Source organism: Musa acuminata, chromosome BXJ1-8 (genome assembly GCF_036884655.1).
Source record: "Musa acuminata AAA Group cultivar baxijiao chromosome BXJ1-8, Cavendish_Baxijiao_AAA, whole genome shotgun sequence".
Classification (NCBI taxonomy): Eukaryota; Viridiplantae; Streptophyta; class Magnoliopsida; order Zingiberales; family Musaceae; genus Musa; species Musa acuminata.
Window position 1 is genome coordinate 10869334 of NC_088334.1, and position 27381 is coordinate 10896714.

The window sequence follows — 27381 nt, forward strand, 5'->3', positions numbered from 1 at the left end:
TAACTCGAACTATGGTTCCAAATCCAGCAAATTTATCACAGAATAAACCTTCCAACTAAACCCACCATCCAGCATTCAAAAGACCTCAAAATTTTAACTACGGGATCGGAAAGATCCGCTTGCGTACGACATTAATGGTTTTAACAACAGAATCAACACTGTCCAACGTAGAACCCAAACAGCAGACAAAATACATTTAAGTAAATAATGTGTGTGAAATGAACTCTCATCGTGAAGGATGGATATGATGAATCAAAATTGAGTTCGAACTCAGCCACTTTTGTTTTGGATACTTTATATCCATATTTCTAAAGAGGGTTCTCAAAACCATGGTGCAACTTCAAAAAGAATGTGGCCAAGAGCACATTAAAACATGCCCATAAAGAGAGGACTTCGTCTGGCTCTCACGGTTTGAGAGCTAGAGCCAGACCCAACTTGGGAGGTGCGCTTACTGCCTTGGGGTCGTACTCGGCCGAAAGCGTTATGAAGGATTTCGGCCTCCACTGGTGCTGACAGAGGACAGCAGCCTTTCCGCTGTTGCTAAACCGTGTCTTTACCATGGTCAGAGGATCAACGTTGTGCGAGCTTCCAATGGTGAAACCGTTCTCGTTTGTGTTGAACTTGTGGATCATTTCAGCAGCCACTGCAGCTCCATTGATTGGATTTAGCACATGGATATAAGAAGCCTTGAGGGTCTCTCCCTTGTCAGTCCTAAAATATAGAAGAAAATAAAAACTTTATTAATTCAATGAAACAGAAAACATGCTTTTTTGAATAATAACAAATTGCCACCCAAGCACCACACCACCATTTACTCTCCATCTTTAACCCATTTCCATTCCTTCCCTAATCAAATTAATGCATCTTGCCTTCTTTCCATCCCCCCTCCACCCCTCTTCTTCTCCATCATTCAGATGGCCCATCTACTCTCTTCTCCATCTCTCTTTTCTAATAACATGTCATTTATGAAAGGAAGCATATTGATCATTTTATCTGGAAAAAAAAAGCAAATTCGTAAAAGTCCACACAACTGACGTCAGGGACATTTATTTATTTATTTTCAGATTTTAAAGAAATACAAGACTTTCAAGGTTTATCATGTAAAACTAAATATTGCTTCAGACTCTATATGTGCAATATGTGGAAAATTCATCAAAAGCACCATATGCAGATCTATGGGAAACTCATACAACACTTGCATTCTGAACTATCCTCACATCCTACCAGAAAAAAACATATAAAGCAAAGGGACCATGAAATAATTGAAGGCACTTACAACATTAGCGCCGCAGAGAAATCATGCTTGTTAAAGCCCAACCCAGCATTGTATTTGGTGAAAGAAGCAGATGCACTATCAAATCCAATCTCAGCACCCAGAGTAAGTTCCCTGCTGCCAATTGCTGCAGCAAACTCCAGCAAAGGGGTCGGGGTCAAGCCAATGCTAGAATTGAAAGCTACAAGATCATGGAGGTAGTGCACATCAAGCTGTGACAAGAGGCATTGAAAAATAATCAGATTGCTTGATGATAAAATATGGCCAGAACATACTATGCTAGATGACAAAAACTAAGATGTCCTTCAAATGTAAGTTGCCAAATCAAAGATGCCCTAATCAAATGATCGATTATTATAGCAATACTGATCTTCAGCAAAACTTAATTTTGGCAGAGATATTTATTGTCAGTTGCTTGTGATATTAGAAGCACGAGATCCTGCCACAAGAAGGTCATGAAAATGCCAGCAGACTCAAGGAAATATAAAGTTTACATTATTTTCTGGAGTAGGAGTTACAAAGTACTATTTAATTTTAACAACCACAGGTTCAGCCCCTGATCATATAATGAATTGGTTAAATGGTTAACTAGGAAGAATTTCTGAAAATTCTGAGTATCTTAATGTACTTCCTGATTATGGAAAGTAATTCTGAAATGTTTCACAAATCTAATGTTTTCTTCTCACAATACTATTGGAGAACATATAAAATTACTTAAAAATTAAATGATCCAAGAGCCCTCTACATAGGCCAATTAGTAGATCAAGAAATATGTGGTGTGCTAATTTCTGATACTCCAGCAAACCCCAAAGCTTTTACTTTCAACAGTTGCTCCAAGTTAAAAAGTTACTTTCCTCTTGTATTCCCATTCTTTCAGGCTCTCCACCAAGGTCATTGGAATCAAATATAAAGCATATGCATCTTGGTTAAACTCAGGAATAATTCAGGTTTAACTCTAGATAGTGAAATCAAACCCAGCTTGTTAATGGGCATATGCTTGGTTGCTATCAATGTTTGCTGAGTGTAAACAAGGAAGCTAACAATTAATCATTTTGAATTGTGCAAAATACTAGTTTCTTAAAAAATTAAGAAAGAGAACAAAACGATCTTCTGTTGCAAAATATGAATCATATATACAATAAACTTTACCTATGGCACATTACTCCATAAACATCTTGTTTGTTTAGCAGCCAACTATTTTCTATCACTATTTCTGCTCTTTATAACGTTTCCTAGATAAAGGTAACCCGAGCCTATTTCACCTAACTATTTAACAATTGTCATTTCAGTGAAAGTCAATGACATAATCTGTGCAGGTTCAGCACTTAAATCTAACTGTTCCACCAATGCTAAACTTTTGGCACTTACATTCATAGTTATCTAAAACTTGTTTCTGCTCCACCTTGCATCTCCCTGACACTGAATTCAACTCTATTTTCAAGACTTGTGGGAAACATAGCCCTGTTCAAACCTGCACAGAATGAGTTCCCATAGTAAAGGGGAACCCCATAATTAACAATTATGCACGATTATTTATCTGTTTTGTTCTGTTTCTTGTTTACCAGTTTTAATAATTCCTTTGCTATTGTTTCCCAATTCCCACTTTCATGTAGTTTCTTGAACCAGGACACAATCGATTGCCAATCCTGGCAAGTATGCTTTGAATAGCTTTTAATGTTAGCCATAATAATGTTCTATATAGAATTCAAAGAATCTAGACAAGATTTGATGACAATTTTCTCAAATCTAACTTCACTTTATGGAATTTGGAATGTTATTCATTTACTATATAATTAGATACTATAAACACCATATTAGCTGCGGAGTAACCTCCAGGACTGCTGAGTCAATTTAATCACCACTGTTTCCGATGATGACATAATGTACAATGGGGTTGTAATTAAATAATTCTTATCAATTAACATCACACTCATCAGCTTCAAAACTGCTTTATTTTAACTATGTATTCATTGTCATATTAGATTAGCAGTAACAGATCCATTTGTACTTGGAGGTCATGCTAATAAAAATGCACATCCGTGGAATCTTTTCTTTCGGGGCAATGGATAAAACTTCTTTGTAAAGCTTAAGGTCATGAACTTGACTAAGCAAAGTCTTTGGTGGGTTTCCCCAAAGCAGGCAAGCAATCACCTGGAGAAGAAATATGGTTGATCATGAAATAGTATGCCCGTCTCGAGAGAAACCATGCTGATAATAATTAAACACAGTTCACATTCAAGGTCATCAAAGTGCAACCAAGGATAGAACAAAAAAAAAAAAAAAAAGAACCATAGCATACACGTACAACTAAATATCTAGGCTAGCAATGTAGCACATAACAATTTACTAACCTTCCCAGACTTCTGATCAGGTATCTTAAAGCTCAATGAAGTCTTTGCACCAGCCAACAATTCATTAACAGTAACTGTTGTTGAGATCTGTTACCATATAGCATATATCAGTTAAAATTCTGAGGCAAAACTATAAATGCAGTCACATAAAGTAATTTCATTCAGCATCAAGTAAAGTCTTAGATTAGAGTAGGCACTGACTTCACATGCTAGGCATGGTGATACAAGGTTTGATAATGCTAGAGTGATCAAACATTACACTTACATTGGAATTTGTATCGACTTTGACATCAACAACTGTTTTACCACTTTTGTACTGTGTACTTATATCACCAATAAATAATTCATTTACTTTGATGCCAGTAGCTGTAAGACCCTGCAAGAGATTGAAGATCGCAAAGTGAGTAAATCATGAGTATATAATGATTGACAAGAAAAAACAACAAAGAAACTACAGAGGGGAAATGTAAATCTATCAGTATACATCTCATTCCAATGAGATATATACTGACAGATGTATACATCTCAGTCCAAAGAACCATTCCATGCATGTATACTGATAGATTCTCATACCATTTACAACAAAAACAACAAAGAAACTACAGAGGGGACATGTAAATACACAATGGATTCTCATTCCAATCTATCAAGTATCAGTTTTCTTAAACTTCTTAACAATGTTTTCTAAGCAGTCACCAATTGCTAGCAAGAGGTTCAAAATCTATCAGTATACATCTCTGTTAATTCTTGGTTCCTTTTTGCTTTTCTCAGAGCTCAAAACTCCAATAGCTGATATCTACAGGAGTTGCAACACAACTTAAACCAAAAAAAACTCAAAGAGAGTAGCCTCAGAAGAAGTCAAAGCAGCAAACTTTTGACAACTCTAGGCAATAGAACATGCAGAAGGTGGGTAAGGCAATAGCCATTATTTAGGCATTAGGTTAGTAATACTGTCTAGAATTCTCTAGATTATATGACATCAATCTGTCTACGTTCAGTAATTTCAGACACAGGAACTTTGCTCGAAGATGAGAATATTTGGAGGCTAGGCAACTAAAAAGAAACAATAATTTCACAATAGCTCAATGAATCACATTATATTATTCATCAGTAAAAGCATAGAAGTTTGTCAAAAGTGGAAATCTTAATCCCTACCAGACCAGAATCACTTGTTTTAGAAAAAATGAATTTGTGGTCGAAGTTGTAATCCTTGTTCAAAAGATCTGCAAGGGACAATGAAAAATATTTGTCAGCTGGCTCAATAAGAATTTAAATAAGAATTGATAAAAAAAATATAAACCGCCACAATTGAATCAATAATAACAAATTTAAGAATGAAGCAGTATCCATGCATCCTTGATCGATCAGATTGAACAGCTTTTGATGCAGATAACAAAGTGCAAGCAGTCCAAGAGGAGGGACTTGATTCTTATGTTGCAATACATGAAGATTAGCAGCCAATTCATTAAAAAGCACCAAAATGCAGAAAACATAGACTAAATAGCAAACAGGGAATAAATTTGAAGATGGAAGTAAAAAGTGAAGCAAATACCTAAGAGAATAAGAAAATCAAAAAGTTCTATCTCATAAGGTTTTATTCTATGTTAGTTTTAGACACTTCAAGCCCTATACACACACACACACACACATATACACATATATATACACATACATGTATGTATACATATGTGTATGTGTATATATATATATATATATATATATATATATATATATATATATATATATATATATATATATACATCTATATACATATATATACATATATATATATTTATGTATATATATATATGACGATCAGTGATTGCACTCTATTTTACCATATAGTTAGACCCTATTCCGGAAAAGAAATTAAATATTAAACTACCACATGTTGCTTATGATAGAGCTAGGAATTGTTCTGGCCTGGACAGGTAAGATTGGGCTGAGATGTGGTGGTTAGGGTATATAGAACTAACCAACACTTCAATCAACCTGGCGGATGGTCAAAATTTCTTGACCGAGTCTAAACCAAATATATACGGTAGTTCAAATGGGTGGGTCAGGCTAGGTTAACTTGAGAAAGCACCTTTAAGGGAAAAATCCAGATCAGGTTGTTCCAAACCTCAGCAATATCTTCATGACCTGAATCTAGCCTGATCTACCAACAATCAAGTGAATCATGAACTTCGCAGGTCAGTCAAATGGGCACAGATTAACATTCTTGCCTCTAATTTATGATATTATTCATCCAAAGGGCCTGGTCCCATTATAATTGCTTATAAAAGGTGATCCCAGTGCATAAGATGCTTACCAATGCAAGGCTTGCAGAGTATCAATTTACACAGCCTTGCCTCTACAAGTACAGAGACTGTTTCTGTGATTCAAACCTTGATCGATCAGGTAGAAAAGAGCAACCTCACCATTGTACTAAACACTAAGACTCATCTTCCACTATTAATGGTTGCTTCTGTAAACAATAAATCCTGTATTTGTATAAATTTTCAAATTAACAATCACAAGATTTCCGATGGTCTAACTGTACTCATGAAGATTTTTACACTGAATATATCAGTAAAATATTACTGGTTGCCAAACAAGACAACAAGTGGTCAAATCACCATGAACATCATCATGATTCGAAGGAAATTATTTCTTGAACATAAAAGTGAAAGAAAAACTAGAGACAAGAAATTATCTAACATGACATCATTTTTTTTTCTCCAAAATAATGGATTATATGAAACAGTATCCTTGTATCACCATTAGGTTCGTAATAACACAGGAAAGATGCATCATAAATGCAGAGTGATAAAACATATATTAACTTAGCATCTGCACAAACTGAGAAATATGACAGAACTTAATGGCAACAGTGTGTCTCCCAAAAAATTGCCTTCAAATTCATCCTACAAGAAAATGTCAATGAAGTGTCTAGTTCTTGCCTCTAGCTTTCTTCCCAATCTCAGAGAACGGAGCTGGACCAATCCCCATCTTTAGTCTAGGGAAAGACCTGTAAGCCCAAGTACCAAGGATCAAAATATTGCTCAAGCATATAATTGAAAATAGCATTAAAATGTTAAGCAGTAACATGAGGAACATAAAAAGACAGGAAGAGTTTAACAGTAGTTCTCAATAAAGTTCTTCAATGATAAAACTATACTCCACAGAATGACAATTCCACCAAGAGAAATGGCTAACAAGATAATATACCACTATATGTGCGTAGAGGAGAAACGAACCTCTATATCCCCAAAGATGAATCTAACAATGCTTAATCTGGTACACCTTGTGTCATGGGTGCTAAAAGCATGTTGTCCTTGCATATAGATGAAAATTTAAGGTAAGTCATATTTCCAATTCGTAGCCAATGAGTCTTCCATTATAGTAAACCATTATTCTCTCCGAGGGCTGACACTACATCCTACCCTTACTCAAAAGAACCAAAACTTGGACATCTTTTGAGTGAAAAATGGAACCTCCACATGAACCGTTTCTGGTATGCAACCAGAAACGAACCGACACAGGCTAAATATATATACATTGGATTAGTACGGTATCGACATAGTAGATGGCATACCAATCTGAACTGACTGATATCATTAAACAAAAAATACAAAATAATTTGCGCTGCATCAATATCGAGCTATATGTCTAGATACCGATATTCTATCAAATAAATAAATAAATTGTATTACATCGATCTATTTGGATGACTGGAACAAATGGGATGGCCGGGTCACCGATATAGATTGGACGAGAGGCAGACACCGAAATACGCCTCACCTTCCTCTGCCATAATCGCCGACGACCTTCCAGGCAACCCAGACAAACCGGCCGAATGCATATACGACCCGTAGATCATGCACGCTATGGAATGGCAAACCCTTCGCCGACAAAGAGAAATAGCAGATGAAAGAGGTAGAAGCTCGATGGCTTCGATCTATGACTCACCGCGTGAAGCCCTTGTGATGCGGAGGAGAAGGGTGGCTTCAGGTTCTCTCTCTCGCCGCCCGCCGCCGACGCCAAGAAGTTAGGGTTCAAGAAAGAGAGAGTGATGAGGGGACAAAGACGAGTCGGGACTCCCCGTAGCTTTATTCTTCGAGTCACACTAAACGGGCTTAAAGATGAGGCCCACATAAAGCCCATAAAAAGGAAATGAAGGCCGGCTCTCTTTGCATAGCACAGTTACTGACTTCCTAATTTAAATCCACCAAACTACTAACCATAAATGCCAAAAGCTTGAGCTATTATTATTATTATTATTATTATTATTATTATTATTATTATTTATTATTATTATTATTATTATTATTATTATTATTATTATTATTATTATTATTATTATTATTATATATATATATATATATATATATATATATATATATATATCACTCGAAACTAAAGCTAAGTGAATGATGCAGATTTCTTGAATATAAATATAGCATTATTAAATACGTATTTTTGTTACAAGTATTGAAGTGTATGTTGGGTAATAACCCAGTCAAAAGACGGGACTGGTTGCGGTATCAATGCAAGTCCAGAAATAGTCTTCGTGCAGTGTCAATTCTTGTTAAACTGGTACGATGTTACACTCATTAAATAACGTAGGATAGATGATGATTGTGATATATTTTGGCACCACCCATCAACGTGGTAGCAAAGGACCTTCCAATTGATACAGAGCGACACCTTAGACCCGAACGAGATGCGACATCCGTATTGTTCGGCACCATACAAGTCTGCGTCGGACACTCCAGAGTCACTCCATAAAACTCGAGATGGTGCCACATGACGTTGTGCGACACCGAACACTCCAAAGTCGTTCTGCAAAACTCGAGACGGTGCCAACTAGTACGGGTCGATCGACGTTTGTCTGCAAAGTATAAGTCATCCTCCCGAGGAGTTGACAGTCATTAAAAGACCACGTACGACCAACCGTAAAACCAATCCTTTGACCAATCAAAGGGGACTTTGAATATTAACTCTCTATTATTTCACTCCATTATAACTTAAACTTCGGAGAGGTCGAGTCGAAAAACTTTCCTCCCGACCTCATCTTAAGTACAGGGGCTGGCAACGGAGAAACAAGTAGTGAGGCCCATAGCTCAACCCGACCCGACATTCATTTCTTCCACTCGACTCTTCACACGGGCAACCTTATGTATCCGAGATCGGATCGAACTGTGCTGACTAATAAAGATTCACCGACAACACCAGATTGCATATGTCAAACGGGTACTTCAAGAGAGATCATCACGCCATGGTAGATCGGTGAGCTGATCGCATGACGACGAACCCACGACAACAATAACATGTTTGATTGCAGACAAACAAAAATATAGCGTTGCATGCTTCCACCGCAATTTGACTCGATTTGAGTCAACCATCGGTAGCTCAGCAGGTGCAACCATTAAGTCGAGGTGGCACGACCACGTGGAGGAGTAGTCCGTCGTTGGGCAGTTTCGTTTCGATCGATCATAATTATTTCTTTGCTTTTTCGTACAGTACATTTAATCGAATAATTTTCTTTCACAGTTATTTGATTGATTGATTGATTGATTGATGGACGTGTTGCACCGATCAACTTTGACTTGTCTTAAGCAGGAAAAGTTTACGAGTTCTATGGGTAGCTTTCGACTTATCAAAGACATATTATTACTTTTTTTTTGTCTTTTTTTTATTGAGGAATTATTGTATGCATGGCATTCATATCATGGACTCAACTTTGGAGATGTCAAACGATGCATCAAATCGTTCGCAGGTGTAATCAAAGTAAATATACATTTCATATGGAGATCAGGACCATGACAATATCTTAATTTGCAGGCATAGCCAACGTAGGCCGAGCTTTGTTATTGGAACTAAGCTTTGTGAGTCAAACTTGATAAGAATAGTCTGCATGAGATGAGACGAGACGAGATTGTCAACCAATATAATCCAAAAAAATGTATTTATGATCATCTCTATTCGACTCTGAATTTTTATCTCGTACATCATATTCATTCTTTTGATAATCTTGATTATTTTTAAGAAGGTACTGATTCAATTTTTGATTAACATAACTTCGCCTCAACTAATTTTATCTTTCTCTATATCCCATTACTTAAAGATATCATGTTATTGGTGTATTTGTCTTGTTATTATTTGTTTGTTGGGATTGATAAGTATTTTTAGATTTTTAAAATAAAAAAATATTAAAAATTAAGTTTTGATTCTTCTATAAATACATATGTGTTCTTCACGGGGAAAAAGAAAGATACGATGAAATATATGTGTTTAGGTTTATAAAAAGAGTGATAAAAATATTTATGAATTTTTTTTAATGATTTATGTGAGTTTGTGCTTGAGTTAAAACTAACTCGATTATTTATCGAAATATGTTATTTTTGATAGAAGATAAGATTTTTCCAACTATATGAGAAAATTTTTATATTCTATTGAGAAAAATCTTATATTCTGTTAGAGGAAAATCCTTTCTCCTAATCTGTATAAATAGGAAAGGAAACATATTAATGTATTAAAGCGCTTCTATAGTAATTGTTATCTTCTATTATTTTCATTAATTTTTATTTTTGTTTTTTTTCATCTTGACGATTGTACTTCCTTTTTTTTATTTTGGATTTGAAATCTTCTCTAAAATTAATGTATTCCTATCATAAATATATTTTTATATTTATAAACTAATGAATTTGTTTGTGAGTCTGTACATTAATTACAAGAGTAGTACTGCAACCCATCGTACTTCCTTCGTCGTTCGTTACACAATACAAATGGATAATCTGAAGAACAATAAGATTACACCTTCGATCGATGTCGAAAAGAAACACATACCAGCGATTCATCAAACAAAATTTCGATCCAATACAGCGAAAATGAAGAAGACGCGGAGAAGAAAGACATCAACGGTACAACTCTCACCTTGCAATCTCCCAGATATGAGATGAGATGAGAAGAGAAGAGAAGAACACCTCCCTCTTACGACTGCATGTGAATCGGTTAAGTCGAACCACAAATCAAAGAACAAAACGCAGTGTATATGTTTGGGCTTCGAAGCAGATACGAAGCTTATATACATATCGCCAGCAAAATGCAATCGATGCAATAGCATCGGGATGCGTTCTCCAAGACAGGAGGAGGAGCAAGAAGCAGATTAATTAGCATAAGAATCTCATACGAGTTCAACGTATGTTTCTGACACAATCCATGTTCGACTGCCTCTCGTTCTCCTTCCCATGTGACCGACCGATTAATCTAACCCTAATGGAGCGATACAAAATGAGAGATCAGTGATCGATGTTTAAAGCATAAAGCTGCACAGGTTCAAACATTATATATGCGTATGGAACCGTGCAATCACTCATCACTGGGATCAAAACGAGAAAATAAGTGGAGAAAACACGTCCTCCACCTCTGACGATTGCTATTTTGCTACTCCGTATGAGACGACAAGGCATTTATATTACCGAGAGCAGGCAGAGAGCGATGGTCGGCACCACACACACAAGAAGCATCTAATTAATTACAAGAACATGTTCAAGAAAACCCAAAACCTTGTCTTGACCAGCGAGTACGACTGTGAACCTCCTCATCAGACACCGGCTACAGTCAGTAATATAATGCTCGGAAGATGAAGATGAAGATGAAGATGAACATGGCTTGCCTCGTTAAGGTAGAGAAGGGTTGTCGTTGTTGATGGTGTTGCACCCAGAATTATTGGAGCTCAACAAGTGCTTGATCTCCTCATAGGTGTAATCCAATGGAGTTTCTACATGGCCTCCTCCTCCCGGCCGTAACGATCTGCTGTTGTACTCAAGACCGCCATACGTCGCGTAGTTGTCGATGCTAATCTGCTCTCCTTCAAAGCCTCTACCGACGTCATAGTCGTACTCCAACTCCGTCCCGTAGCTGATCTGAGTGCAGCTGCCACCAGAGGAGTTGCAGCTGGGATCAGAATTACCAAAAGCTATCATAGTAGTATGACTCCTCTCCATCATCTGCAGGGGCTGACGATATGGAACTTGTAAGAGAGCAGAAGCGGCGGTGGCGGTGGTGGAGGTGGAGGCAAATCCCGGGATTCTCTGAGAGATCAGTGAAGGGAATTCTCCGAGACCCGCGACGAGTTCTAGATCCGGGGCGGTGGTGTTGCAGCCACCTTGGGACAAGGAGAAGAGTGACGAGAAGAGGTTGTGGTGTTGCTGCTGCTGTTGCAGTTGCAGTTGATGTTGTTGTTTCTTCTGGGAAGGAACAATACCTAGGAATTTCTTCTTGAGCTTGGTGTTCCAATAGTTCTTGATATCGTTATCGGTCCTGCCTGGAAGATGGGAAGCTATGATAGACCACCTGCACTCATCAGAAGAGAGAGAGAGAGAGAGAGAGAGGGAAGGATTCAGCATCCCCTTCTGAGGATTTAGGGATGCATAGCATACATGGCTATGCCTGACATAATTGACTGCGCTGCCGCTCCCTTTTGAAGAAAGGGATGATCAACAGAAACAAGGAGGTAATCATCATCATGCATGTATCTGAATTGAGGTGTTCCTCACCTGCTTCCAATGTTGGCAAAGAGGTTGCATATTATCCTCTCCTCCTCTTCCGAGAACTCTCCATGCTTTATGTTGGGTCTCAGGTAGTTGAGCCATCTCAGCCTGCAGCTCTTCCCACATCGATTCAGCCCTGTAAATTGTACACCATCCAAACTTATCCACCCCATGCACTTTGCGACACACAGATCTGTCCTCTCACTCTCTCTTTATCTCTCTCATATCTATAGCCTGTCTAATTTTGCCCAAAGAGCACCTCAAACGAGAGGAAGATCTGAACTTACCAGCCTTTTGAGGGAGAGCAATCCAATTTCCGCCGGTCCCATGCTTCCCTATGAACTCCTTCAGCTTTGTGTCCTCCTCCGGAGACCAAGGGCCCTTCTTCACATTAGCCTTGTCACAGCAAGGAGTCCTCCCCATTCCTCTCTCGAATCCAGCTCCCAACAAAGATCTTCCCACTCTTTCGCTTTGTCCTTGCCTATCGATCTTGCGAAGGCTAGCTGTTGGAGATGGAACTCCTTCCCATCAGCTATTCCAATTAGGACAGTACACCAACGAAACCGAGGAGAAACACAGAGACACGAAGAGAGAGAGAGAGAGAGAGAGAGTCGTAAGAAGTCAAAAGATCTTCATCATTCATGAACATACATGCCATCGACTCTCTCTCTCTCTCTCTCTCTCTCTCTGAGCTGAAGTGTGACGGGCAAGCGAAAAAGATGGATGGGTGGGGGACCTCAGCTAATAGTGTGACGTTTTCCAAACCTTGAAGGCCTGCTGCCTATGTGTGTGCCACATTAACGTTGAAAGCTGAAGCCTTAAAGGGTATACGAGCTATACACGCATAATAGAATACACTAAGTTGTTCACGGAGGCTGGAAGTCAACTGTTCACGGAGGTACAATGACTCAACTGTTGATAGGTTATGGTTCTTCCTTGTTGATGACAGCAATATAGCTCAAACTTCCGTAGGTATGGGGTATGAGATATTAATCCTGAAGCTGACTCATCATAATGGTGCAGATGGTTGATAGTAGTGCACAGCGACTGCTACCTTCGTCATGTACTATCGATTCTGTTGTTTTTAGTGTACTGGATCACTATGACAATAGTGCTGCTATTTAATTGGATAAGATATATTATAATTTTAATTAAATTTTAATTATGATTATTAATTAATATAAAATTTATTTATGATTAAGATTTTTTAAGAGATGATCTAAGGATTTGCCGCATTCTACGGATCAAAATATAGAGAGCATTCTATGAATCAAATAAAGATATTATTAATAACATTGGAAAGTATATATCCTAATCTTGATGAATGAGTCTTTCCTTCATTTTTAAATTCTCTTTCTTCTCAATTTGATCTATTCAAGATTTACTATAATACATATAAGGATAAAGGGACTAGAAATGATCTAGTAATGTTTTGACTACTACTTAAAGATCTGATAACAAATAATAATAATAATAATAATAATAATAATAATAATAATAATAAAGTTTCATCCACCAAATAAATTTGTTGGGTCTAAAAATACTAGGCAAACTAATGAAAAGAAAGTCTTCATGATAAATTACTTTTTTCATGGTAAGAAAGAATGTATAAAAAAAGGATTGCATTAAATATAAAAAAGGAATGGTATAAACTTGACTTTTATATATTTCGAATCAAACTTAGTAAGGGTTCTTCTAATATTTGGTGGATTGATTTTGCTGCTCTAATTTACGTCATCAATAATATGTAAAAAAAATATTCAACTTGAAAAAAAAAAATTCGTTGTTACGAGGAATCATCTAAAAAAAATAGTAGTGGAAACTCATCTCTTTCACATAAGCACTTCTTTTGTGTAAAAAAAGATATATAAAAAAGATTTATACTAAATATTTATATATTTTGAATTAAACATTACATTACATATGTTCCATCTAATATTTGGTGAATTGATTTTGGTGTTCCAACTCATGCCATCAATAATATGTAAAAAAAAATTAATTTAGAAATCAAAAAAATATAAAAGATTTATTGTTATGGGGAATCGTCTCAAAACAAAAGTGATAGTAGTGGGAACTTAAATGCCTACATCTAGAAACAAGTCATTTGGTGGATCTTACGGATATATGCTATGTTTTTACTATTTCTAAAATTTTAGTTTCTATCTATAATTGATAGGTTTGGATATTATCTTTCTGTTAGTGATGATAAACTCAATATATTTTATGATTCAATAAAAGTTAATTCTAGAATTTTCTGTAATGGTTTGTATATAACTAATTTGAATCTTAAAGATATTGATAACTCTATAATCAAATGTTAGATTGAAACATAATTTGAATAATAAAAATTATTTAATTTTGTGACACAGATGTTTCAAATATATCTCTTAGGAATGAATCAAAAGTTTAGTAAAGAATAATACTTTAAAAAATTTAAACTTATTTTGATATTTACATAGATTACATTAAATAAAAAACATACTAAGTACATGAAGAAAAATATTACAAGAAATAAAAAACTCCTCGAGATTATTTATATAGATATCTACATACTACTTCATATTCTCTACTTTAGTTTAAAGATATTTTATTATATTTATAAAGGATTAAGGTCCATTTTAACTCCTATATTTTTTATCATGGACCACTTAAGCCCTTATGGTTTACTCGTATCTAAAATAACCCCTATATTTTTAAAAATATAATATATAAGCTTCTCTTATTAAGTTTGAGATAATAGATGTTAGAGTTTGCTTACATGACATACTAACTTACAATAAATTATTAATATAATGATACATGTAATTTAAGTTATAAAAAATATTCATTTTCGCTCTTGTGGTTTTGGTCATGGATTACTTAAGCCCTTATCATTTTGCTTATACATAAAATAATCTTTATATTTTTAAAAACATAGCATATAAGCCCCTCTTACCAAGTCTGAGTTAACAAATGTTAGAATCTGCTTATGTGATATAATGGCCCATAATAAATCATTCATACAATAGCACGTGTAGTTTAAATTTAAAAAATTGAGAACACCATCAATAGCGGGAGAACATGTCGTCGTGGAAGCAACCACCAACAGCAACACTGAGTTACTGTTGCCTAGCAGAGCATCATATATATGCAACCTCTCTCGCATTGACAACAAGCTCAGGAGCTTTCGACCTTATCTCAGGTGGATGTGTGTTAATCACTTCGATGCTAAGCATACAATGGTCTTCTAATCCCTCTTCCTCCTCTTGGGCATCTTCTTCCCTACCGCCTCCCACTTCGTCCTCTCCTACACCTCCACTTATCGCACCTATGATGTGGTGATCTAGCTCTTCCTCACCTTCGCCTTTGGTCTCTCCTACCTTTGCCTCTATGCCTTTCTCTGCCTCTACGGCCTTCGTCACTTCCTCTTCCTTGATAAAATAGATTTTTTTAAACTTAAATTATATATATCATTATATTAATGATTTATTATGAGTTAACATGTAAGCAGACTCTAACGTTTGTCAATTCAGACTTGACATGAGGGGCTTATATGTTATATTTTTAAATATGTATGAGTTATTTTAGACATAAACAAAACCATAAGAGCTTAAGTAATCCATAATCAAGAGCTTAAGCGATCCATAATCAAAACCATAAGGACTAAACTATACCCCTTTTTATAAACTCAAATTATACATGTCATTATATTAATAGTTTATTATGAGTCAACATGCTGCATAAATAGACTCTAATGTCTATTAACTTAGACTTGACGGGAGGAACTTATATATTATATTTTTAAAAATATATAGATTATTTTATATGCGAGCAAATCATAAGGACGTAAGTGGTCCATATCCAAAATCACATGAGTTAAAATGAATTATTAACTCTCTTAAGGTATATATAAATATAGTTGACATACAATTAGATTGAACATGAGCATCGCCTTATGATTATATTATATACGTTATTATATTAATAATTTATTATAAGTTAGCATGCCACGCAAATAGACTCTAACGTTTGTTAATTCAGACTTGACGGGAGGGGCTTATATGCTATATTTTTAAACATATAGGGGTTATTTTAGATACGAACAAAATCATAAGAACTTAAATGATCCATAACCAAAACAATAAGAGCTAAACTGGATCTTTTTTTAAACTCAAATTTACGTCTATTAACTCAGACTTGACTGAGAGGTTTATATACTATGTTTTTAAAAATATAGAGGTTATTTTATATACGAGTAAATCGTAAAGACGTAAATAGTTCATGTCCAAAATCGCTAAAATGAACCTTAACCTATTTATAAATAAATTATCAAAATATAACTATGTATCTAATATATGAAAAGTCTTAAGTTATTGATTCTCTTGAGGTATATATAAATGAAGTTGCCATATAATTAGATAGAGCATGAATATCATCTTAATGATTGTTGATTTATTTATTAAGATTTTATATCTCAAAATTTTTAAAGAATATGTTATACTTATGAGCAACTCATAAAAGATATAATGATATATATATATATATAAGTAGATATTATTATTGATAATTTTTTTACTTTATTTATTTTTAATATTTTATTTATATTTATGTATATGCATTTAATAGTTGAATATAATAATAGAATTATCTTAACAAGATAAACTATATGGATCATATTAAGAAAAACTAATAATATTATGATATATAAAAAAGAGTATGATATTGAGATTATTAATTTATTCTCGTCTTTCTTTAGTCTCTATTATATCGTTCAATTAAGTGAATGATAGAGAGGAGAATATAAGTTTGATTTTCTTTGTATATCGGTGTTATTATTTTTTACGGATATATTCTACGAATCAAATAAAGATATTCTGAACGACACCAATATATATATATATATATATATATATATATATATATATATAATTTTAAAAAATTAATATTAAATTTATTGATTATGAATTTATGTTAATCATGACGGTTGACGATTCAGCAGCTAAGAAGGTTATATATAGAGTTCTTGGTATGTACCGGAGGTGTCGGTGACAGCGATACATGTATAGCCCAAGCTTTCGCCGGCATCAGCATGGGGTATATGCATTCAATATCGAAGCTGGCGCATTGATTGTCGTGCGGAGAGCTGATCACGAATCCAATCTTCTTCTTACCTTTCACAGACGAGCCTTCTAACTGACCGCAAGCTGATCACTGTAGAAATGAGTGGAAGCATGTCGGATGAACGAAAAGGTTCTCTCGCATGGCCCACGTCGGAAAGCAAGCAGACAAAAATAGTCTGTGGAACTGCATGCGCCTTCCTCGCTCGCCCGCAAGTACTGCAATCAGTCTGTAGCTTTTGCCTGCCTATTTGTTGTTGTTTGACTTGTGTCGACGTGAGAGCATGCACGACGGTCAATCCGATCGAGCCATCGGAAGGTCCTGTAAGAACGCCAAAGGCAAGGGATGTGTCGATCAAATGACACGAAGACCACCATGTGGAGCACAATTATACTTCTGAAACACTTGTATTTTATAGCAGCAATGATGTCGATGATGATTGGTTTTTGACGACGACGACGACGAGAACAATAAGGGGAAGACGATATTAATTTGATGATTAGGTTGCCATTTTCAATTGACGAACACAATGACAATGCATGCATTACAGGAGAGACCGCCGTGACATCACACCTGTTGCGGGCCCTTTTGTCGGTCTCCATATTTCAACCCGCATTAATTGTCAAAGCTATAAATATAAGAAACAGTTAAATATAATTATTGCTCAAGAGATTTCAAGTATTTCTTGTCATTGTAGTTTGATTCTTCCTTCTACAATTTGGCCTATGCTCTAATATTATGGTTTTGGAAGACTAGCTTCCCCATTCCCCCAATGGATTGCAAGCTTCACCTCAACATACGTAACCTATAGTCTCTCTCAGAAAATTAGACTCGAGTTGGACCCTCCTCCTCAAAATAAACATCGTAAAGTACTACTTCTTTCGGAATCTATTCGTTTATATCATATGATTCGGTTAATCATAGGAGAGTCTAATGATCAAAGTTGACTTATGTACAGTACACATCATGTGGTTGGTGTCTTGTTTTAATTAATTATAATCTTGATGGCTGGCATGTGACATTCACTTTATGAGTGGAACAAAAAGGAAAAAAATCATGAGACGAGGATCAAAGACCAGCTTTTATGATGAGGAAGATCGAGTTGAGTTGGAACAAAAAGGAAAAAATCATTTGACGTATATGATGAGGAACGAGTTAGTATGATGAGGAGGATCGAGTTAGTAGAACTCGGAAGGTGCACACGTGGGAGGGAGAAGAGGTTCGTCTTCCGAGAGGAGGAGTCGCTCATGTAAAAGATCAAATGAAGGAGGAGTTCCCAAGTCTTCCGATGGCGCCTAACATCACCTTGCAGTTCTACCAAACATTGTTGCCATTTCAAACTTCGAGAAGAAGGATGTTTGAATGTCTGCACTCCCAAGGTTGAACTACCACAATGTCAAGATCATGATGGAAGCTGAAAGCCGAAGCAAGCTAAGTTGAATGAAATCATGATGGAGATAGGTCGACTGACTACTGCTACCAAGTTTCTCAAATCGAATCCTATGTAAAGATCTTAATGTTTCTAAGTATAAGGATCTCAATATAACCTTTTAAAGTGTACAACTAATTCCATGAGATAATCTATAAATCTATATAAACATCATCATGAGTCTTGTCATAATTCCTACCATATTTTCATCAAGCCTTCTCCTTCCCTCTCCTTCTCATATTTTGGCATATCAACTCATTTGATCATGAGATGAATGGTCATGTAGTGAAATATTTTTTCCTGCTATAATCTTGTCTATCCGTAAAGCATAATCAATAGTAAGAGATAAAAAATAAACCAGAATCTCCCATGTTGCTAAGAGATGAAAGAAAATTGGAATATAACGAAACTATTTTTTTTTTCTATTGGTCATTAAAAATCTCCTATGTTGCTAAGATATGAAAGAAAATCGGAATGTAAGGAAACCTTTTTTTTTTCCTATTTATGAGTAGAAATCTCTTATGTTGCTAAGAAATTAAAAAAAATAAAGCATATCAATAAAAAACACTCCCATGTCGCTAAGAGATAAAGGAAAATTGGGATGTAATAAAACATTTTTTTCCTACTATAATCTTACTTTTTATAGTCAGTTAGATAGGTAGCAGATGGTCCACAATTTTATAATTAAGGGTTATACATTAGTACACCAATGTATATGACATAAACAGTGTCCACATAAACTAAGCATGGACTAGTTCTTGATTGATATGTATACATTATTAATTAGTACATACCAAATAAGAATAAGAAGAAGAGGAAGAAGACTGACCTGACAACATGGTATTATTGTAAGCAAAATTTGATGTGGACTGAGAGGATAGGGAAAGAGCTTCTCAGTTGCAAGCTAAGATTGCCATGGAATCTTCCATATATAAAAGACCATTGTGGTACTTCTGCCTCTATCATAAGGATGGATGGATGGATAGCTTCCACATCCAGCCAAGCCTTGTGATGCCATCACTTGCGTTGACTCCAACCGAAAGAGATAGCTTCGGTTTAGGAACTCCAAGTGACACAAACAATCCCCAGCAGTCCCTTTACAAATATGATCAAGAGATTACAAATCACAGTCACAGAAGATTAAATCTCTAGATTCCTTTTTTCATTTGATGGTAAATACTATTCTTCAAAGAAATTAATAGACATCAAGACCAAAGAGCATTATTATAGTCGAAATTGAGATCAAGGCCCATCTTGTTTCCCTGCAAGTGCGCTTTAACCATAGAAGCCATCCATCATTACCTCAACTTCTCACGTTGATAAGCTCCGTGCAAATAAGCAACCTGCACCAGAATAAAAGTTTCAACTCCACAACACATGCATCATTATGAAATGGTCCTCAGAGATGCTCATCGCAAGAATCATGTTCCACAAGGCAAGTTGGAAGTAATTTATGATTCCCGAAAACGAGTAACATTGTCATGATTAATCTGAAGAACAGGTTCTTTTACAGGGGATGGGTACAGATTCTGGTGAACAAACCACAGCTTGGGCAACCGGTCTGAACAGCAATCGATACCTCGGAGCTAATCCAAGCATGTTTGAAGAGCTTCGCACTGAGCCAAGGTAGACACACTCGAACAAATGAGTACAGGCACAAGAAATGTTTGATCATAATTTCAATGCATGATGAAAAGTAAACAAGAAAAGTTTTGTCAATTCTACAACAGAGAAAGCACAAAAATTACTTGTTTAAGCATACATATCATATCTTTAAATTTCTAGGTCGAAAATAACAACAAGATTCTGTACGGTGTTGCTTTAGTTGAAGATAGAACGGGAGAGTTGAAGCAGAACATAGTTCTCGGTTTTCATTCCCCAAATAGGTGAGACTCGGGCTTGTTATTGTACCATCGTTATGCATCGAACACTGTCAACAAGATTTTTCACTATACCAAATGGGTCAAGCATGGACAGGAGATTCCAAGCATACTTGTCAACAAGACTATGACCAAATCTTTAAAGGCCTTGTATCAGTAACAAACATGGTCAAAAACAGCATTAAGAAGCACAATGGCTTACTCTTAAAAGACATCTAAATTTCAACTCATTGTGATACGGTGAATAGTACTACTTTACACAAAACTCCCTCTTGTTCTTTTGCTTCAGTCCTTTTCCCATATTTTTGCACCTAGGAGAGAAGGATTTCTATGAAGGTGTTGATCCAAAATGGTGCCATGAAACAACAAAGAAAAGGTCATGCAACCGGGTTTCAGGTTTATGTCCAAGTTGAGTTTAGACTATTTTTATAAAACAAGTGATGTTTCTAAATTATTTTTGTACTGATTTTTCAGTAAAATCAATCTCTCGACCTATAACGTAGGGCTGTATTGACCATCCTCAAGCTCCATATCGAGGAAAGCCCAAATCTATTAAGATATACTGCATGTACTAAGATATCCTCCATGCTTCAAGCATTCTCTAATAAAGCACAAGTATTATTAAGATAATCTGGCAGAGTAGACATTATTAAATTCTCCTAGATCCAGTATCATTTTTGCAGCTAGCATAAAAGAAAATGACAAATGAAATGACACACAAAAAAAAAACACAGATACATCCTAAGCACAAATTTGATCTTGAACAAAGTGAGTGCAACATTGTTCTTGTTTAGATTCCATCAATTGTTGTTATTCACTAAAAAACCAGCAAATGGATATTCCATGATGGTTAACAATCAAATAACTACTTTGCTTTGAGATATTATCCTATCACCTATTTCACTTTAATTATTATGTTATTCTCTGTGAATTGTGAACAATAAAAATTTAAAAAATCAGATATCGAACTTTGACATTCAGATACAAAGAATTTTAAAGCGATGGTAAAAGTAAATAAAACTTTTAATGTAATATTAAAGTCATATGGCACAAGAAATCTTCAAGAACAAAATATCATCTCAGCCTATGCAAACAGCCTCTACACATCACGTATTCAGTAACTACATTTCAGTAAACGAAAAGACATAAATATGCCATCAGTTTAAGCATTGATATGTGTAATAAAAAATTCAGGATATCTGCATATTTAAGTGCCATTGCTGTGATTCACAGCCAAATAATGATTTACAAGTGCAAAAGATGCACCACATAATAAACCCTATATGATCGACCAACATATGGAATCACAAAGAACCGAGGATCAAATGCGGTCAGTATAAACTAGGCACCATATTCATCAAAAAATTTCAAACAATAAACATCCCTGATCCCTGAAGTATATATGCAAGCACATTTACGCATTCAGCATGCCAATTTCTAAAATAATATGCAGACCTTTTAGTGGGAACAAATAGCTCTAATTCTTTGATAATAAATAAAAAAAATAGAGAGACTCAGACCGATTAGAAATCTTGAGCCCTGGCCGAAATCACTAAGAGGGCTCGGTGGCTGCTGTCAATCTGCACCGGCACCACGAAAGACACCGCCGCAACCACGAGTCTCCCTGTCCACCACAAAATCACGTATCAGAATTCAAGTCTGAAAAGATAAAGAAGGATGACCATCGAGTTAATTACATAATAGCTACGTTCGAACGCCTTCTTCTTTACTTTTTGCGGGCGCACCCAAATTGACGCTTCCCAGGCGGACCTTTAGTTAGGCGCACGAGGTCATCGGAACCCAAAACCACTCAAGAACTCGTCACGTGACATGTGGGGCCTACACCGGGCCCGTTACTAGGTGATGGACGCCCGGTCACGGGTCATCAGAAGAGGCGAAACAGACCGCCATGGCGTCCTATGGAGCGTCGTCGTCGTCGGCGGCGGCGGAGAATCCATGGACACCGCCCTATTGCTCGGTGGTGGCCGTAGACACGTCCGCCTTCTGCTACCGTGTCTGCTCCATCTGCGAGCGGACCCTCTCCGATACCGCCTCCAACTGCCCCGTCTGCAGCCGTCGGATCCCCAACGCCGGCTCGAAGCACGTCTACCGCCTCCTCGTAGTGATTTCCTCCGCCAAGATCTCGTCTTTCTTTTGCGTCCTCCCGAGAGATGGTCTTGCAACTTCTTTATCGCTGCGGTGGTGGTTGCTGTAGGTATCGGTTGGCACGGTGGACAGGGTGATGGTGGTGGTGTGCTTCGACAGGGCGGCGAGGGTGCTTATGGGGTGCTCCGCGGACGACTGGACGGACTTCCTGGGGGCGCATCCGTCGGCAAGGGAGAAGGTCGGGGAGCTGCTTCAGGGGGAGATGCTGAGGATGACGCTGAGCCGGTCGAGGAAGGGCAATGCGGAGCACCTGCGGGTGGCGTCGGTGGTGCCGCTCCGCGCCGGGTTCCGCCCCGTCATCGACAGGTTGAGGAGACTGTACGGGGTGGAGGCTGGGGCTCCGTCCAGCAGCCACCGCGGCTGTTGAACAAAACTCACTCTTGTAACTTGCTGTTTAAGCATCTCAATCTAAAGTTGTTTGGTGTGGCTGTGATGTTGGAACATTTAAATGTAGAACAGATGAAAAGAAAAGAACTACCTCAATCCAAGCTTTCGGACGAACTGCTAGATGTCGCTTAAAGGGACTCGAGGAGAAGTCATAGCACAGGCTGCCTTCACATTGCTTCCTAATGTCATAATACTAAAATGATGGTAGAATAATGTTAGCAGTAATGCTACAGAAATAACCTTAAAGTAAACAACGAGAAATAATAATGGAATAGTATATCACATTTCTAGCTGTTTCGTGATTGAACTGACTATGGTGTCGCAAATGACATGACGCCAAGCAAGACACAGTCTTTGACGTTCCTGAAATGTTACACAGATCATCTCATTTCTGTTCATTGTTTGCTGAATGCCATGCAATATAAGCTGGATCGAATCTGAATGGCCTTTTATAGGACTAATACTGGGGTAGTTCAGCAGGCAAATAATGGTGACATGCACAGTGTGAGATGTTAATACCACGACATTGTGCAATGTAACAAAAACAAGTCATTTCTTGTTAAGGAGGTATATTATACAGGTGAAAATGCACAGCAAAAGATAGGACAACAGGGGATCTAACCCGAGATTTAGTAACCATGGACACTCCAAAAATCATGCATTGTGGAGCAATTTGCAAGAGACACAGAAATGCATGCATTGAGAAACCAATCATGTGTATAGCCATTATGAAAGGTAAGCATATCAGATTTACCACAAAGTTTGATGGCAAGTTCATATGCTGGATAGAACATAGTGCCGATGCTTTTGCAGTCAGATTCCTTAATAATTCCCGTACCCAGTGCATAACCAGTGTATTGCTTTGTCCATTGCCAATTGCAAAACCCTGTACAACCGAGTAGAATAAGCTCAAGAAAGAGTAGATAGACTTTTCCTGTAGATCAAGAACAGCATAAAGGTCTACCTTCAGCTTTATATGAATGCCTTCTTTAGCATTATTCCCTTGATGAACATGGCTGCAAAAGTAAGAACATAGTGCTCAGCATGCCACTCGCCGGTAACATAAAAGTCATTCATAATGATAGGAAGAACTGACATCGAAGGATAAAAAAACAACGTATTCCGAGTGTTCAGAGAAAAATGCTTGAAAACAGAGAAAAAAGCACCTATTTAATCCAACTATCAACTCGCATAAAATGGTTGAATTTAGCAACTTATTTTTATACACTTGGATGAAGAAGTCCAGTGCATAAGGCTCCCATCAATCTTAACATGCATGCATTAACCATTCAACCATGAATTATCACAGTTCACAAACCCGGTCTGTGGTCTGGACGCCAGCACTCTTTTCACTCGGGTCAAATATTTCTGGTTCTGCAGGAGATCAATGATGATTCAACCACGAAGGCCGTTTTAACAAGTAATGAAAGGTTGCTGCAATTGGTTGGTAAAAGGAAGATAGAGATGAATCGAAGCCTCTGAGTGAGGGAGGCAAAGGCAGATGTTAGGCTTGCCTTTCCAGCCATCACCAGTGCCTAGTTTTGCCTTGATCTTGTTCTTGTCCTGAATCCAAGCATCTAGTGATCCAAATCTCTGTTATCAGCTAATGCCACTCCCTCAACAATACCCTTGCCAACAATATCTGATACTGCCTATGCTCTCGTTGTCCCACTCCTCAACATGAATATCCATTTCGACTGCACATGGGTGACATTCCCTTTTTGCAAGCTTTCGGCCTCTATAAGACATAGCAATGTACTCAAACTCGTTAGGTAATGTACTTAGACAAGCTGCAAACTTCAAAGTCTCAATTTTCTTTTCTTCTTTTTTTCTGAAAGAAAAGAAATCTATTACTTAATCAACCTAAAACAGCCAATGACAGAGCCATCAAAAGAAGTGGACACTTCAATAGCAGATTTTTCATATCTCAAACAGTTATCTCCGTTTTAAAAGATCTGACATATTTCCCGGAGGTGGTTCAGACAGGCCACCCTGGCTGATCTGCCTGATTTCAACTTTCAAGAGATTGGATCACTGAACCAAAAAAGAAAAGAAAAAGATCAAGTGTGCTTCTGAATGGCTTAGATTAGTCCACCAGTGAGAAACAAGACAACAGTAGTATCAAAGACAAGCATGAATCACTGTATAAAAGGTCCCAACCTTTGTTGATAGCCTATCAATGAGGTGGAGGGTTGGAGCCAAACTCGACCTTTTTGCCCAGTGAGGAAGCAGATGGGTGAGTTCCAAGGTGGCAACTGCAAGGTAAATTTGTTAAGGTGAAACACTGAGTCTTGCAAAAACAGAGAGGCCACTGGAAATGTGCTCGGAAGGGCGTCTTGCTCTATTGCTCAAGTCAGCAAATCACTCCGAGATGGAGAAAAAATGTATGCAGTAAGGAATGCATTAATCTAGAGAGGAGGAAGAGTGTCTCCTTATAACCCTTTGAGGAAGCAAGTTTTATAGTGAGATAACTCCTAATTAACGGAGCCACTAGAATAAATTGTAAATGTACCTGATATTGAGGAACGAATCCACCCTTATGCCATTTTGATTCAGTGACGATGTAGTAGATGAGCTAAGTGGGGCTCGGTCGATACGAAAGATTGCCCCAGCGGGAGAATTATTCTGCCCGGTTTGCCATTTTGGTTTGATGATGATGTGGTAGATGAGCCAAGCGGCTATAACAAAATTTGCCACACCCCCGATGTGATTTATGGTTCACCCTTCACTAGTGAAGTTGGTAGTGTCTAATTTCTTCCGTATCACCTAACTTAAGCTCCATGTAACACATGATAAACCAGCATTAACTCTTTCTTCCATTCATTGGTTTCCATGAATAGCTAAAGAAGAACTGATGTCATTTCGCTCTATTCCTTTTCTTTGGATCACCTCTATTCTTATTGAGGATTACTCTAGGCCTTAATGCCTCATCACTAGGTAATTCATCCCCCCTTTTCTTTTTTCTGTGTGCATGAATAGGCAAAATGACCTTTCGAACAAAATTCAAGTTTAGAGAGAGTCAAACGGCATGCTTCTCTCATCCTTGATCAAGCATCAAAGATGACAACAGCACATAGGAAATCAGAATGTTCAATGACATTAACCTGTCTAAACCATCTATTTATTGCAACTTGCAGGGATATATTGTCTGGTTCGAATTACTTCACACAAGTTCAAGTAATTAAAACACAAAAGAGAAAGTATGCCACAGAAGCCATTTTCAAGCTCTTTTCGCTTCAAAATGTCCTCTTGACTGCGCAAACATCAGCGGATGGTCAGATCCGATTGCACCTATCTCAAAACGCACAGCACAAAATACGTGCCGGTTTCGCATTTCCACACACGGCTTCGCCGGTGAGAGGAACCGTATCTTTAAATAATCGAATGAAACCGAAACCCTGGTCAAAAAATTCTTGCGGATTCGGTGGCGACCACAGGGGACGAATCCGATCCCAGAAGTGGCCGAACAAAGCAATTCCCGGTCAAGAAACCCTAAGAAAAAGACCCCTAAAAACAATCAAGCAAACCACAATAAAGAAGAAGAAAACATTCGCGCCGATCGCAATTACGCGTCGGTGATAGAAACATTCACGGTAATCTCGATGCCGAAATTAAGGGAAGAAACTAAACATCGAAGACGGAACCAAACCGTGCCATCGGCGCAGCTACTCCCCCCCCCCCCCCCTGCTGTTCTCCGGGAGAAGAAACGGGTGGAAGCGTGATGGGGGGAGGAATCAAAGAAACAAACACTTGGTCGGCATTCCTCTCTTCTTTGACCGCATCCGACGGTTCCAATTGACTGCGAACGACAACTTCCAACCGTTAGAGTGCATCACGTGCATTGCACGTGTCACAGCCTATTCTTATTACTTGCTGTTGGTGATTGAAAAAGAGATATTTTTCGTTAATTATAAATAGGAATGCTTTAATCATAATAAACACTTAATAAAACATATATCTATCTAATGCTAAAACTTAATGATTAATGAGTCCTTTAATGTTAATTAATTGATCATTCAGTATTTAATTAATGTGATGTTTTATTTTTGAGTAGGATAATTAACATCCTTAATATATTAAGAAACATCATCTACTTCCCAATATATCTTCCTCTAAAATCTATGAGTAACATTTTAATTCACATACGTAATATGTAATTTATACATTAGCACAATATGTATCTCATGTGCATTTGTTTCCTCGTCATGCTTCTATTTATTTTAGAGATTTTTATTTTTATTTGTGAGAAGGTGTAAATATG

General features: G+C 37.1%; 4 protein-coding genes across 5 annotated transcripts; 1 reads left to right on the plus strand and 3 right to left on the minus strand.

Annotated features, from left to right (window-relative positions):
- Positions 1 to 74: 74 nt before the first annotated feature.
- LOC103994508 (mitochondrial outer membrane protein porin 6) lies at positions 75 to 7709 on the minus strand. Its single transcript, XM_009414868.3, has 7 exons — positions 7576 to 7709; positions 6567 to 6634; positions 4780 to 4847; positions 3890 to 4000; positions 3625 to 3711; positions 1277 to 1485; positions 75 to 711 (listed from the first exon to the last, which is right to left on the minus strand). Exons 2-7 carry the CDS (start codon positions 6613 to 6615, stop codon positions 405 to 407), a joined length of 831 nt encoding a protein of 276 aa, XP_009413143.2. The 5' UTR covers positions 6616 to 6634; positions 7576 to 7709; the 3' UTR covers positions 75 to 404.
- Positions 7710 to 11065: 3356 nt separating this feature from the next.
- On the minus strand, positions 11066 to 12828 carry LOC135587488 (myb-related protein 308-like). The gene is made up of 3 exons (XM_065078972.1): positions 12449 to 12828; positions 12168 to 12297; positions 11066 to 11964 (listed from the first exon to the last, which is right to left on the minus strand). Exons 1-3 carry the CDS (start codon positions 12582 to 12584, stop codon positions 11289 to 11291), a joined length of 942 nt encoding a protein of 313 aa, XP_064935044.1. The 5' UTR covers positions 12585 to 12828; the 3' UTR covers positions 11066 to 11288.
- A 7299-nt stretch (positions 12829 to 20127) lies between these two features.
- LOC103994547 (serine carboxypeptidase 3-like) lies at positions 20128 to 26856 on the minus strand. The gene is made up of 8 exons (XM_065078975.1): positions 26770 to 26856; positions 24085 to 24136; positions 23875 to 24006; positions 23404 to 23483; positions 23212 to 23313; positions 22265 to 23093; positions 22088 to 22191; positions 20128 to 20303 (listed from the first exon to the last, which is right to left on the minus strand). Exons 1-5 carry the CDS (start codon positions 26775 to 26777, stop codon positions 23238 to 23240), a joined length of 348 nt encoding a protein of 115 aa, XP_064935047.1. The 5' UTR covers positions 26778 to 26856; the 3' UTR covers positions 20128 to 20303; positions 22088 to 22191; positions 22265 to 23093; positions 23212 to 23237.
- Positions 22477 to 23182, plus strand: LOC135587489 (uncharacterized). Of its 2 annotated transcripts, none has more exons than XM_065078973.1 (2): positions 22477 to 22689; positions 22783 to 23182. In XM_065078973.1, exons 1-2 carry the CDS (start codon positions 22477 to 22479, stop codon positions 23098 to 23100), a joined length of 531 nt encoding a protein of 176 aa, XP_064935045.1. In that variant the 3' UTR covers positions 23101 to 23182. The 2 variants fall into 2 exon arrangements, with proteins under 2 accessions (XP_064935045.1, XP_064935046.1); XM_065078974.1 differs by having other exon boundaries at positions 22477 to 22686.
- Positions 26857 to 27381: the final 525 nt, after the last annotated feature.